The sequence below is a fragment of the Lampris incognitus genome, chromosome 15, assembly GCF_029633865.1.
Source record: "Lampris incognitus isolate fLamInc1 chromosome 15, fLamInc1.hap2, whole genome shotgun sequence".
Taxonomy (NCBI): Eukaryota; Metazoa; Chordata; class Actinopteri; order Lampriformes; family Lampridae; genus Lampris; species Lampris incognitus.
Genome location: NC_079225.1, coordinates 23718041 through 23732507, shown reverse-complemented (window position 1 = coordinate 23732507; position 14467 = coordinate 23718041). Strand labels below are relative to the sequence as shown.

General features: G+C 40.9%; 2 protein-coding genes across 2 annotated transcripts in view; one reads left to right on the top strand and one right to left on the bottom strand.

The window, feature by feature from the left end:
- The window catches only part of znf513a (zinc finger protein 513a), a 30285-nt gene extending 23660 nt beyond the window's left edge, over positions 1 to 6625 (top strand). Inside the window, exons 2-4 of the mRNA XM_056294661.1 lie at positions 1852 to 1986; positions 3748 to 4515; positions 5416 to 6625. Of these exons, the coding sequence (XP_056150636.1) occupies positions 1852 to 1986; positions 3748 to 4515; positions 5416 to 6332 (1820 nt within the window). The 3' untranslated portion in view covers positions 6333 to 6625. The remainder of the gene's footprint in view (positions 1 to 1851; positions 1987 to 3747; positions 4516 to 5415) is intronic.
- A 2922-nt stretch (positions 6626 to 9547) lies between these two features.
- Positions 9548 to 14467, bottom strand: part of snx17 (sorting nexin 17) — a 41069-nt gene continuing 36149 nt past the window's right edge. The window contains exons 11-15 of the mRNA XM_056294662.1: positions 13664 to 13792; positions 12462 to 12539; positions 12149 to 12223; positions 11984 to 12025; positions 9548 to 11802 (exon numbers count right to left, since the gene is read on the bottom strand). Of these exons, the coding sequence (XP_056150637.1) occupies positions 11683 to 11802; positions 11984 to 12025; positions 12149 to 12223; positions 12462 to 12539; positions 13664 to 13792 (444 nt within the window). The 3' untranslated portion in view covers positions 9548 to 11682. The remainder of the gene's footprint in view (positions 11803 to 11983; positions 12026 to 12148; positions 12224 to 12461; positions 12540 to 13663; positions 13793 to 14467) is intronic.

Genomic DNA, 14467 nt, shown 5'->3' with positions numbered 1-14467 from the left:
ATACATATACACACACGAAACAGGCCTGTACTGCAATGTGTTAAAATCATTTTTCCTGTATCCTTGTTGATATTCCGCTCCTCATTAGTTGAGCACTCAACACCATTGACGGTTTCGAGAAAAAAACGCTATGTATATATATATATATATATATAAAACTATAACACTTCGTTAAAAGAAACACTCAACGGTAGGAAAAGTGCTCAACAAATGAGCAAAATAATCCAGTGATTCAAGTAAATTCTTTATGAGACAGCGCATGCCTGTTTCATCCCATAAGCAGTCATCAGCTGTCAAATATACATATATAATAACACCGTTGTGGAGTTAGAAAACAACGAGACAGGAGACATGAGAGTAGACGTAGTCGAGGTAGTTTACTAGCTCCAACTTTGCATTTCATACGTTCGATAACGACACTGAACTGTGTACCGGAAGCGGAAGTGCATTATCTGACCCCTCGCCTCTTCCCTTAAAGGTACACTGTCCTCTTAGGTGAATGTCTCTAGTTATATAGATGTGGGTCACCACACAGGCCCCCCCAGAATTCACCTACACAAAACAATGCAAAAGCGCAAGTCATGAACATAAAAATAGACTCTACAACAGAACAGTCAATGACATAGTGCAAAGTCACGGGGAAAACAAGTGACGAGTCGGGGTCACCAATGTGGAGTTAGAAAACAACGAGACAGGAGACGTGAGAGTAGACGTAGTCGAGGTAGTTTACTAGCTCCAACTTTGCATTTCATACGTTCGACAACGACACTGAACTGTGTACCGGAAGCGGAAGTGCATTATCTGACCCCTCGCCTCTTCCCTTAAAGGTACACTGTCCTCTTAGGTGAATGTCTCTAGTTATATAGATGTGGGTCACCACACCGTTATAAATTAAATTCAAAACTTTATTGCAGACTCAGGGTCCATAACAAAGACGAGGTTAAAAAAAGAATACAGAATAAAGCCATAAACGTTAAGAACCATAGGTAAAAGATAAACCCTAGACAATACATAAAGTAAACACAATAAAAAAACATAAAAGGAACAAATCAGTGTCTTATATAAGAAGGCAGCTATACCAGTGGTCCCACTGCTGGGACTGGTAGCGTGTGGCACTGAATCTTATATTAGTTAAACTGTTGATTACATTATCAGTCATTGAGCTAGCAAATAAATTTATACATAAGATTTCTTAGAAGAGCCTGAAAGGTATTGACTCCTGCAGCCACAAAGATTTCACTTGCACTACATCATCTAGGTCTTTTAATAGTGTTCACATAGCATCATTATAAGCTACTCAAAGCCTCTGTAAGCTTGGTTTTTTGTAGTTTGACCACAGGTGTTCAGTATAAAGCGGTGTACAATATGCTCTGAACAGAGACATCGTCACACTAACTGAACACATACCAAACTTGCATGAGAGAGTGTTTACATGTGCATACATCATGCGGCATTGCCTATAAATATCATCATCATCATCTGTCATTTGTTCAGTAATATAATGTCCAAGATATTTCACCTTATTACATACCCCATCTATCAGACAATTTAAAATCAGGAAATTTTAGATAATTGACCTCATTGGTTCTGCAGATCATGACAACACTCATATCCCCATGACCCTGAGCTGAATAAGCGGTTTGGATAATGGACGGATGGATGGATGTTGTTGTAAACTTGCAAACTCGGGAGTGTTTGGTTTCTCTGCAACCATGCACTCCATGATTTAGTTTCTCTAGGGGCATGCACATATTTCTATGAAAATGGATGAGAAACTACCCCTCCTGTGAATTATGGAGAAATGATAGTTGTCATGAATTGCTGTTTACTGGTTCCTCTCTCTGAATATAGTGGATTCTGAAGATGGTGTAGCCCTTGAAGTGCCAGGAAGCCTCACCTTAGACACAGATGTCCTTCTAGGACAAGACCTTGTATTTGGTGATTCAGAGCATGACAGCAAAATCCTAGGCCTGGAAAAGCTCTCAGGTTTGTAACCTAATGTTTAATGATGAAGACTTTGGATGACTGTGTAAATGATGTTTTGGTTAATTTTTGTCTTTATATCTGTTTTTTCATCTGTCTCTCCATCTGTATAGGCTTCTTAGCTTGTGCAGTCCAGTGTATCTTTATTACTATATTTTGTCTGTTGGTCTCTAACAATCTAGACAGCTATTTGTCTTTGTGTCTCTCTATTTATGACTCCTGCTGGAACAACTTTTTGCATGTTTTATTTAAATTGTGCTCAGTTTGCACTAGTTCAGCTCCAATTTAGTTTTGTGTGTATGGGCAATTTGTTATTTGGCATTGACAGTTTTCCCACCTTCCTGTTGTGTAAATGAAATGTGACCATCAGAGAGTTAAATGTGGTCATAGAAGTGATATACTGTTTTGTCTGTTTTGACTATGGGATTTCCTTGTGCAGGGATCTTCACTGTCTTCAACCCCCCCAAAAATAAAACAAGTTAATATCCTAAGAAAATACTTCAATTAGTTTTCGATAAAGCAAATTTAAATTTAATGCATCAAAAAGATGACACTGTGGGCTTTGTGCGTCTCGGTATCGAGTGTAGACCCTTTCTATGTGGCAGTAGAGGAAATGTAGCTACTACTGAAGTTCACATTTTCCACTGTGGCTTTGTCAGAAAGACTGATCTGAAAAACAGAAAAGTAGAAAAAGGAGCCGAACCACCATTACTATATAAGGGTCGTAAAAAGACGACCATTACCATCAAGGACACCATTAGAGGAGGGCATTTATTCATCATTGTCATCATCATCTGCTGCCTCTGCTCCCGCTACCCCACCACCATTATCCTTTTCCCCCTCATCATCATCATCATCATCATCATCATCATCTACCCTCATCATCATTATCATCATCATCAACCTCACCATTATAGTCATCATCATTATCGTTAGGCTCAGTAATCATCCACAAGGGGTTTCCAAGGGGGTGGATAAAAGGGCAGTGTCGACTCTTGCCTCCTTCACATCCTTCCTCTGCTTCTGTGAGGAAAGGTAGTTTTGTGCAGTATAGTTTGCTTCAGATGGTGGCAATGCCATTGTGAAGAAAGGGAGGCAGTGGCCTGAGTCTGCTAGCACTTCGTGAGTTTTCCAATCTTGCTTCTGGGCAAGGGATATTGTTTTCTTGCATCACCTTCTGGCTGTGCTGTGAGTATTGGAATAATGTTAATTTCAACTTGATTTCAACTTTGAATCATAGAGATCAGTTTCTGGAGAGAAAAATGCTTTGCTGTGAATTATTTTAGAGTGGCTGAGCAGAAAGGTGGCGTATCTTGAGTCATCCTGTTGTTTGACTATTGTTGATTTATTTTGGTTTTTTTATAGTTTTCATAACTGATCAGTTATTTAACTTTTTTAAATGATTCATCAAGATGTGTTAAATGACACTTTGTTAGAACAGAGAGCTCTGAGCTCTTGAGGTGATTCAGTGTGAATCATGACCAACCACAGCAAGGGTCTGTCTCATTGGCATTTATGCTGTTAATACATCTGTAATACATCTGTTCTGGTTTTGTGGGTTGGATGCTTTGTTTTCCACATTTTCATTCCAGCCTCATTCAAAATTCCTACCAGATTGCACAGCTACAAAACAAATCCCTGTATGAAAAATTAGGGTTGTCTTACGCAATCCAGAAATGCTTCTTGTTTTGTGAAGCTGAATTTAAAGCGCAGTGTTGAAAATCCAAACACATTCAATAGAAATTGTCTGTCTTCCTTTTACAGAAGTAGCTGCTGAGATTGGTTTCTCTGTATATCCTCTGGGTGATGAGCAGATCCCTGTCTACAGCCAGCTCAGCATGGACAGTGAAGCAGACAACTCGTGCAACACCACTGACAACGGAATAGAGGAGGAGGGAAAAACAGTCCATCCAGAGACCACTTTTCCTCCCTACCTGTCCTGCAGGAGCTGTGGCCAGCTCCGTGATGAACCTCTGGGACCTGGAATAGACCTGGTGAGCCCGTACTGCCTCAGGTGCTGCAAAGCCTCCAGGGAAGCAAAAAGTGTGGACTTCTGTTCACCGTTTGGAAGTGTGAGTGGAATTCGCTCGATTTCTCACATGCAGATGGACAGTGAAGGAGTGGGAAACCGAGTGGGTGAGAAATTGCAGCTGAGTGAAGAAGGCTCCTCCAAGCTTCACTCGTGCCACCTCTGTGGCTTCTCCTCACGCTACGCCAACCATGTGAAACGTCACATGAAGACGCACAATGGGGAGAAGCCCTACAACTGCCCGCTGTGCACCTATGCCTCAGCTCAGCTGGTGAATCTGCAGAGACACCTTCGCATTCACACAGGAGAAAAACCATATAAATGTGACAGCTGCGCTTTTGCTTGCAGTTCTCTGGGTAACCTCAAGAGGCACCAGCGTATGCATGCACCCCTAGCAGGGGCAGGACAAGATGCACCACAACCTAGCAGTGGCCAAAACAGTATTAAGAGACAAGGAACTGGCCAAAAACCAAACAAAGAGGAGCCTGGTGCCTCAGTCAAAGGTATTTAATATTTTCTTTGTATTAGAATTGTTCTGTTGCGTCAATTACAGCCAAATAGCAAAAAAGAAGCCAAAAGGTATAGTTTTCTTTCTCAACAGGTACTTAATTATTTACAGGGGAATTCCAATGCAACAATTTCTCTTCAAATATTGGCAACATTTTTAATAAATGAAACATTTATTAGTAGCAAAACTAGTTCTGTCAAACTGAAGTTTTCACTCTACTTAGATTGGCACAATTGAGAAGAGGGTAGGTTAAATGTTACCCCATTCTTTATCTGAAAAAAAAATACTGTCCCTTAAATTTTATAAATAATGCCAGCGTTTTTCTTTCTCAATGTGATTAAGATATCTACTGCTTTTGGCTGCTCCCGTTAGGGGTCGCCACAGCGGATCATCTGTTTCCATCTCTTCCTGTCTTTCATCTTCCTCTGTCACACCAGCCACCACATGTCCTCTCTCACCACATCCATAAACCTCCGCTTTGGCCTTCCTCTTTTCCTCTCCCCTGGCAGCGCCATATCCATCATCCTTCTCCTAATATACCCAGCATCTCTCCTCCACACATGTCCAAGCCATCTCAATCTTGCCTCTCTTGCTTTGTCTCCAAACCGTCCAACCTGAGCTGTCCCTCTAATATACTCGTTCCTAATCCTGTCCTTCTTTGTAACTCCCAATGAATGTGATTAATCATCAATCAATCAAATCGATCAATGTGATTAAGATATGATGGATGTATTATAGTATTATGAAATTGTATATTAATCACCTTGATGTAGTCTAAAAACAAAACATCTTCTTTTGCTCTTTGACAGCTTTGGTCAGCTATGATAATGAAATTATCCAGTATAATTCACACATTCTCTCTCTTTCTGTCGCTTTTTTTTTTTTGTATTTCCAGAGGCTGTGATGCCATCTTCAAACCTGAATGTGGGTGCCCAAAACAATGACTACCTATCAGCCTTTGATAGTTTGAAGGGAGCCCCACCACCAGCCCTGCCAATATCAAACCCAGCTCCTGGCCGCCAACCCCCTACTCTTTTGGAAGCTACAGGCAACAGAGCTGCAGCCCAAACCAGAGGGGGAATGGCAGATGGTGCCCTCCCCTCTGCGCTATTTCCTTTCACTTGCCGGCTGTGTGGCATTATCCTGGAGGATGAAGACGGTACCTCGGCCCAGATCTGTGCCAAATGCACCCTTGACATGCTAACAAAGGATTCTTCATCATCACCCAACAGCCCCGGCGAGCGTAGTGACAAGGTCTACACCTGCGCTGCCTGCCCTTTCCTCACGCACTACCCCAACCACTTGGCACGCCACATGAAAACCCACAGTGGTGAGAAACCTTACAAGTGCCCACAGTGCGACTATGCCTCAGCGCACTTCGACAACCTCAAACGCCACCACAGGGTGCACACAGGCGAAAAACCTTACAAGTGCCATTTGTGCGAGTATGCCTGCGGGAACTTAGCCAACCTGAAGCGCCACCAGCGGGTACACTCGGGAGCCAAGCCTTTCCAGTGTGCAGTGTGCAGCTACAGCTGCAACCAGAGCATGAACCTGAAGCGCCATATGCTTCGGCACACAGGAGAGAAGCCATACAAGTGCCAGGAGTGTGGCTACACCACTGGCCACTGGGACAATTACAAGCGGCACCAGAAAAAACATGGCCTGGCTACTGATGGCTGGGTCAAAGATCACATGCCTAGCAATGAGGAAGAGGATGAGGCAGAGGAGGGAATGAGAGTTCCAGTCGCTGTTGGTGTTGAAGCTGAGAGAAAAGAAGTAGGGGTTGATATGCAGTATATGTCTCGGTAGGGAAGACAGTAAATTTGTGCCACAAACTTGAGATTGTATAAATTATAACTCAGCAAAACTAAGCTACCAGCAACTTGTATTTTTTTCCCTCTAAAAAGCCTTTATATTGTCTCTTTTTCGTGGGTCTTATTGTTTTGTGTGTTCAGAGGCTGCTACTTGTTTGTTTGTTTGTAGGATACTGCACAATTAGGGGAAAAAAAAGGTTAAGAATATTTTAATGCCTTTGGATTGTTATTCAGAGCCTGTCTTCTATTTTATTGTTGCTGTATTTGTGCAAGACAAATGGAGTTTGATAAGTGCTGCACTTTTTCAGTCCTCTCAGTATCCCTTTCTTTATTTTACAATAAAATCACTATAACACTGCCAACCAAGAGTGCCCCACACATTTATGTATTTTGTTTGGGGTTTTATCAAGCTGTAGAACCACTGCTTACCCTTCTTTCCTAGTATTAGTCAATACGTAGAACCCACGCCTACTCTTCCCCCAATCTCAGTACTATAATTCTGTTTTTCTGTTTTCAACTCATTTTTGCATTGAAAGTTCATTGTTTGAATCTGTGATATTTGGAATCATTGCTATTTGCAAATCCTTTTTTTCCCCATCAATAACACCCCCCCCGCACATTTTCCAGGATTAAGTAAAGATGAACTCCGAGGGCCCATGATGTGCTTCTTTTGTAGTGATGCACCGGTATTGGTAATGGCATGGCTCTAGACAAAAGTTATTCATGTTTGTACTCCTAGCGCAGTGCTATTTGAACATGATGAAGTTTTTTTTTTGGTGTTACACAGTTCCGTAACAAATTAGCTTTTAAATATGAATGCCATAACCTCTGATGTGTTGAGCTGAAGATTGTCATTTATCCCAAACCGCTCAGGAACAAATGTACTTTGGGAGTCTATATGCTATAAAATAAAATGGCTCTGGGCACGGTGGCCCAGTGGTTAGCACTGTTGCCTCACAGCAAGAAGGTCCTGGGTTCGAACCCCAGGCTGTCCCAGGTCCTTTCTGTGTGGAGTTTGCATGTTCTCCCCGTGTCTGCATGGGTTTCCTCCGGGTGCTCCGGTTTCTTCCCACCATCAAAAAAAGACATGCACGTTAGGGTTAATACTCCCGTCTGTGCCCCTGAGCAAGGCAATGGAAGGAAGAACTGGAGTTGGTCCCCAGGCGGTGCAGCTGCCCACTGCTCCTATACGGATAGGTTAAATGCAAAGTACAAATTCATTGTTATTGAACAACTGTACAATGACAAAATTAAAAAGTGGCTTTCTATATTGTTTGCGAATGTTCCGAAATTCTCAAAATGTCCAATACACTAGATAAGCATGCACAGGCCTTCCGTTGAACAGCTCTGTTCAGTTTCACAACTGCTTGTACATTATCATAAAGGGAAAAAAATAGTTAAGCACAATTAAGAACCTATTTTTGCTTTGTCGCGTATTCTTCCTGTGCGCACTCAGTAGACTATGAAGTTGGAAAAAAATGGGCTTGGGAGGAATAAACGTGTACTTGATGTGGTAAACGGTATTGGTTCACCACTGCTTTCCTAATACACCTGTTACATTGTGTTTACTTGCTGGATTGATCCTCCTCAACAGGACGAGCTTTAGAACAAACCATGTCTGAGTAAAATTGGGATTTGATGAGATGCGAAGCCCCCGGTCATGTGAATGCATTACATGTCGTTCCGTGAGGCAGTGTGAAGAATTGCATAATGCTGTGAATGTAGAAATTCAGCAGAGACATAACTCAAAACATTGCTCCATTTGACTTTTTTAGGTACATATCATCATGCTTTTTTTTTTATAACTTAGCCTGAATTTGAACCCTTACGTCCTTAAGGAAGAATGCTTTAGAAGGAGAGAGTGTTATTTTGCTTTTGGTTGCTGTGTCTTACTGTGAAACTAGCCCATGGTTGTCTGTATTTGTTTTTACTTGGAGGGGAAAAAAAGTTGCCCCTTCTTGGTAGGTCTAAGCATGTGAGTGAAATATATAGTCTACATTTTTATTTTTCAAATGTCGCTGTATTACAGAATTAGAAGTTCATACTTCGTTGATATTCACAAGTTTTGTTTTTTTGTTTTTTTTTTCTCCTTTTGAATGTGTGACGTGGCATCTAGTTGATATGGGAAAATAGTAATGTGTTATAAATTTCATCTCTTTGTGACTTACTACTGTTATATGCAAGTGAGATGTTTTTCAGGTTGCCATAGCCCAGTGGAGCTCTGAATCCCATTGGTTAGTCTTGAGCCCCCCCCCCCCCTCCCGAGTGTTCGCTTTTGTTCTTATGCAGTGGTTTCATAATTGCCTTAAGTGAAGACTTTGAAATAAACACATGAACTTGTGAGTTCGATCCATGTTGAACATTGGACAGTTTTTCATTTTTTCCCTCCACGATTAATGAATCAGATTGATGAGTCACACATTTGCATATTATTAAACTGACTACTAAATTATGTAGAAATCTCTCAGTTAGTCAGAGCCTACTAATTAAGGGTGTTAATACAAAGTGAGGGGATTTAATTAATCTGACTTAAGGGAGGAAATATTCTAGCAGCCATTCTGTATGCATTACATGGAATTTGGCCAAGGTTTATCAGATATGCAATCTTTTTAATGTATTCTGAAGTACCGACTCCTATGTGGAATCGGCTATACTAAATTGCCCCTAGGTATGGTGTGTGTGTGTTTGTTTGTGTCAGCCCTGTGATGGCCTGGCGGCCTGTCCAGGGTGTCTCCCCACCTGCTGACCAATGACTGCTGGGATAGGCTCCAGCATCCCCGCGACCCTGAGAGCAGGATAAGCGGTTTGGATGGATGGACGGATTCCTGTGTGCGCTGCAATTCATGGTTGCTCTGCAATATTCAGCAATAAGAAATGCCTATAATAATAAGAAAAATAGATTATTCTTATTCTTAAGAATAATAATGATATAAATACAATATATAATATATAAGAATAATATCCATCCATCCATTATCCAAGCCGCTTATCCTGATCAGGGTTACGGTTTGCTGGAGCCTATCCCAGCAGTCATTGGGCGGCAGGCGGGGAGGCACCGTTTACAGCCCGCCAGGCCATATAATAAGAACAACATAAGAATCTGCAAACCAAAACTATCAGTTGAGACATTTTTTTCATTAAAAAAATACTCTTGAGATGTTATTTATATTCGGTACTGAGAGAAAACAACACTCCAAATGGATAATTTGGCACCTCTACATTTATTGACACCCAAGAGTTTGCAACTTCCATCTATTTGTTCTGTAATATAGAGACAAAAATTGATCAAAATAGGCCTCTTTACTGACAATTGTATCTTGTGCCTTTGCTCTTTCATGCCCAACTGCGTACACCCAGAGGCTTAATACCATGAGAACAATACATTTCCATTTTAACACATTTGTCATTTACAGTTCTAGCTACCGAGGAGAGTACAGTCGATGGGGTGGCATCAGTTTACATTTGAAGGTTTCAGAATACTTTTGAGATGCAGTTTTTCCGCGTCTTCGCCGACAACAACAGCAAAGGCAATGGATTTATGCAGCCTGGAATAACGACTAATACAAAATATAGTAGGATAGGTTCAGTTTTGTTTGCAGCTTTCCATAACCTTTGCTCAGAGATCAAACCAGCAGTTACGATCTAACCAGCAATTTCCACGAAGCACCTTTAACTAAATCCTCTGAGATGATTGAATCACTTTAGTTAAAAATGACAAAATGCATTAACACCGATACTAGCCCAGAACGAATAAGACAATCAATACAAATCACATGTGGAATTTGTAAACACTTTTCGTTTAAACAGAAAAGTCCCCTAAACATTCTGTAAACAATGATTAATGTTAGTTCTATTAATCATTTTTTGTTCTATACAGCTTAGATTACATTTGATCCTTTTTGATTACAATAAACTATTGATTATACAGATATTAGTAAATGTTCAGAATACTTTTTCTTAATTGCATGTACATAATATAAAAGTGACAATATCATATTTTTAATGTTTCTTTTGTGCAAAATGCTTTAGTAAACTATAATTTTGGCATTATGAGAAACCTTAAAAATGGTTGAGGAATAAAAAGAACGATGGAATTAAACAGCCCCATGGCAATTTCCACACAATGTTGTCATGCTCAATCTTTCATTTAATAAATATCCGTCTCTGCCTGCAATACTGTGCAAAAAGTTATGGGTTCAGCAAGTGCAAGAAGCTCAGCCAAATCAACCTGTGATGCTCTGGAAGTTTCTAGGTAACACCAGCCACAACCAACTACAATTTACAGCTTCAATGAATGGCGTTACCTCCTCATTTCTTCTCAAATGAGGAAACATGGCAAAAAGGAAAGAGAAGTTAAGGCATTGTACTAATTTCCAAAGGCAGAGCGAGTTCATGCCTCAAACATGTGTGAGAAAATTCTACTCAAAACACCATCGTAATCGTAATATTGTGAAGCAAAACCTATTACTAGCTTGGCACAAGAAAAGCCTGACAAATGGAGGATTGCTGACAGCATGAAAACTGGATATTGCCTTCGAGCATACCCCCCTATTAATATTTTGGTATATTAGCCAAGTCACACATATCTTCTGTGTAGTTAAGCTGGCTTTTATGAATAGTCAGCGATTTTAACAACACAACTGAGATTTATTTTACCATATTCATTAGATTCTAGATAATTTACATTGAACTATCCAAGTCCAGTTGTGCTGTATTATCACTAGTGCCAGGTCTTATTCGACATTTGCCTCTGGTTAGAAGGGGATATGCGGCTTACCAAAAGGCATACTTCAAGATTCAACCCATTTTCTTCATGTGTTTACATTTCCATCATGTCAGAATGCTTTGTAGAGTTCAAATCCATTATGGAAGTTCACCCATAATGACAGCTAATCAGTAACCCATGTGCAGTGAAAAAAATAAAAATAAAAAAATTAGGAATTCATAAAGACTGTAATATGTGTGCGGTTCTCTAGAAAGAACACCGATTTCTGCAATGCAAAATAATGCATCCTTATTCTGATATTTAAAAGTTTACACGATGTTTAGATGATGTCATATATTCTAAATATAGGGATTAAAGTTTAAATTGAATAAAATAAACTGACTTAAAAGCAAATCAAGATGAAATGTTGAATGAATGAAAAAATTTTAAAAAAAGAAAAAAAAGACAGTCAAAGATTAAACGTGAGCTTAAGGCAGCAAATTCTCCACGAGGAAGCTACAATCTTGCAAAAACGGACACCTTTGTTCCGCTAGGCTTGGCTCAGCTCAGCTGGGAATCTCTGTTGTCCCAATCATTGAGAGTGGAATGGAGGCGGCGGGGGAGGGGGGGGATGCTAGGGTTACAGGTCATCGTCCCCGATTCCCTCGAACGCGTAGTTGCCGTGGAAATCGTTGCCACTGATATCATTTGCAGAGTTGGAGGCACTGATCCCTCGGAGCGACACTGAACTCAGCTTGGTCTAAACAGAAACATCAATAAGGCACTTAAAACAGGGCAGACACTGGATTTCTTCAAGGGTCTGTTTTAAATGGCCGCCGAAACCCCAGAATTTATTTTTCTTTATTTACACGCATTCTTGGAATATCACTGCTAAGCCTCAAAAATGTCCCCCTGAAAGTAGCACTTAAAATTTTACTCACAGACAGCTTGACGATCTGTTCGCGGTTTGGGTCAGGCGAGTCCTGCAGCAAAAATCAACATACAAAGTCAAATTCTCCAGCAGCGCGTATTTAATTCCAGAGTCAAAAAACAAACACACACACAAAAAAAGAAAACACTTATATGACTTGCTAGCCCATTCTTACCAGTAGAGGGGGAGATTTCACAGCTTGCTGACTTTCTGACCGGTGGATGGAGCCATTGAGACGTTTCCTCAGCATCTAGGAGGAGAACCAAGGCAGCAACAGGAGTCAAATAACTACCATTGTTAGTAAAGGAAATCTAATTATGAAGGTTTATGAAGTGCTTTACAAACACCATCCTGACAGATTTGTGCACAGCAATCACAGCACGAAAACAGAGCATTCGACCCAAACAGCATTTGGCGGAAAGCATATGTTTTCTGGTTGATCCAGCAGGACGCCATTCATAGTTAACATGCAATTTCTGGATGCAAACCTTCTTGATGCTGCCACCCGACTTCTTCACCATTAGTTCATCTACCATAGACTGAAGGCAGATGCTCATCATGATGGCCTGAAAAAGAAGAAAAGAAATTCATCCATCTATCTTTAAGTTTATGCAGTTAGATCTTACTCCTCCTGGCCAAATAAAATTAAAGACTGTTTTGCACCTAGAATTGCATTTACGGTTTGTAACAACAAGAATCAATTTTGGATATATTTAAAAGCACAGCTGTATAGTAATTGCAAGGGAAAAGTGATTACTGACAAACAGCACAAAAGAAGCATTAAAAAAATGCTTAGGACCGCAATCATGGGCTCTCTACCTGTGTGTGTGTGTGTATGTGTGTGTGTGTGTGTGGCAATTATGAGCTTTGCTTGAAATGAAAGCCGAAAGCCACTTTATTTGACATTGTATTCTTACAACGAATTGTATTCTTATAATGAAATTGTTCTCTGCATTTCACCCACCCTATTGTATAGGAGCAGTGGGCAGCTGCAGCACCCAGGGACCAACTCCAGTTCTTCTTTCCATTACCTTGCTCAGGGGCACAGACAGGAGTAACATGCATGTCCTTTTGATGGTGGGAGGAAACTGGAACATCCAGAGGAAACCCACGCAGACATGGGGAGAGCATACAAACGCCACACAGAAAGGACCTGGGACTGCCTGAGGTTCAAACCCAGGACCTTCTTGCTGTGAGGCAACAGTGCTAACCACTGGGCCACGGTTCTTTTTTTCTTCTTAATGAAATGGTGAAATGGCATGGTGGCCCAGTTGTTAGCACTGTTGCCTCACAGCAAGAACGTCCTGGGTTTGAACCTCAGGCAGTCCCAGGTCCTTTCTGTGTGGAGTTTGCATGCTCTCCCCGTGTCTGCGTGGGTTTCCTCTGGGCGCTCGGGTTTCCCATCACCATCAAAAAAGACATGCATGTTAGGGTTAATACTCCTGTCTTTGCCTCTGACCAAGCCAATGGGAAGAAATAACGAGTTGGTCCCCGGGCGCTGCACGGCAGCTGCCCACTGCTTCTAGCTACACAGCTAGGGTTAAATGCAGCGAGTAAATTACATTTGTATGTATGTACAAAATGACTAATAAAAAGTATTCTATTCTTCTGTTCTATAAATAAATTTAGCAGCTTAAGCTGCTACATGATCCATGTTGACCACAGATTGATCCTTTCAGTGAGCCAATACCTGTGGACTGGTGATGGTGACCCACTGGAGGCGGTCCTTGCTCATCAGGTACTCAAAGGCCAACTCCAGTTTGACCTCGCACTTCACGGAGCTGCAGGGATTGGCTGTGCCGTTAGCCACTGGGACTTGCTGTGGTGGTGGAGGGGAAAGAGAAGGAGGGCCATGTTAACTAGATAACTGGAAGGCATCATCATCATCCAAAGCCATATATCATTGTGATTACTGTAATCAAACCATTGTTTATGTACTGTTGATTATCATGATTATATTCTGTTATTGTGTGCTGCTGTTGCTGGTGTTCCAGTGTGCAATTAACATATTCATTATGATAACTCAATAGCACTTCAGTCATCACCACAACCATTATGTCTAATGCCCTGCCTTGAGGATGATTGTTTTTGGCACAGTTTGTTTTGTTTATCTTTTTGGTCTGTCAACACCTTTACTGAAAAAAGGCTGCAGCAAATGACATTTAATTTTCAGTGAAGGTGGGCAACAGCACCAAGATGGCTCGATTGAGTTTTGGAAGTACTCAGCTCAAGGTCACGAAAACGTGACCAAAAAATAAAATAATTTTTCAGCCCTAAATTTGTGATTTACTTCAAATTGACACCAAAATGTTTGTTTGTCTATTTCAGGGGTTCTCAAACTTTTTCACACCAAGGACCACTTGATCATAAAATTTTTTTCCGTGGACCACCTAACCAGCCGGCCAACACCCCCCCCCTCCCCCGCCCAAAAAAAACCCTTTTAAAACAGTCTATATTAGGCTTACAATAGCATATTATGTTTTATATTACAAAT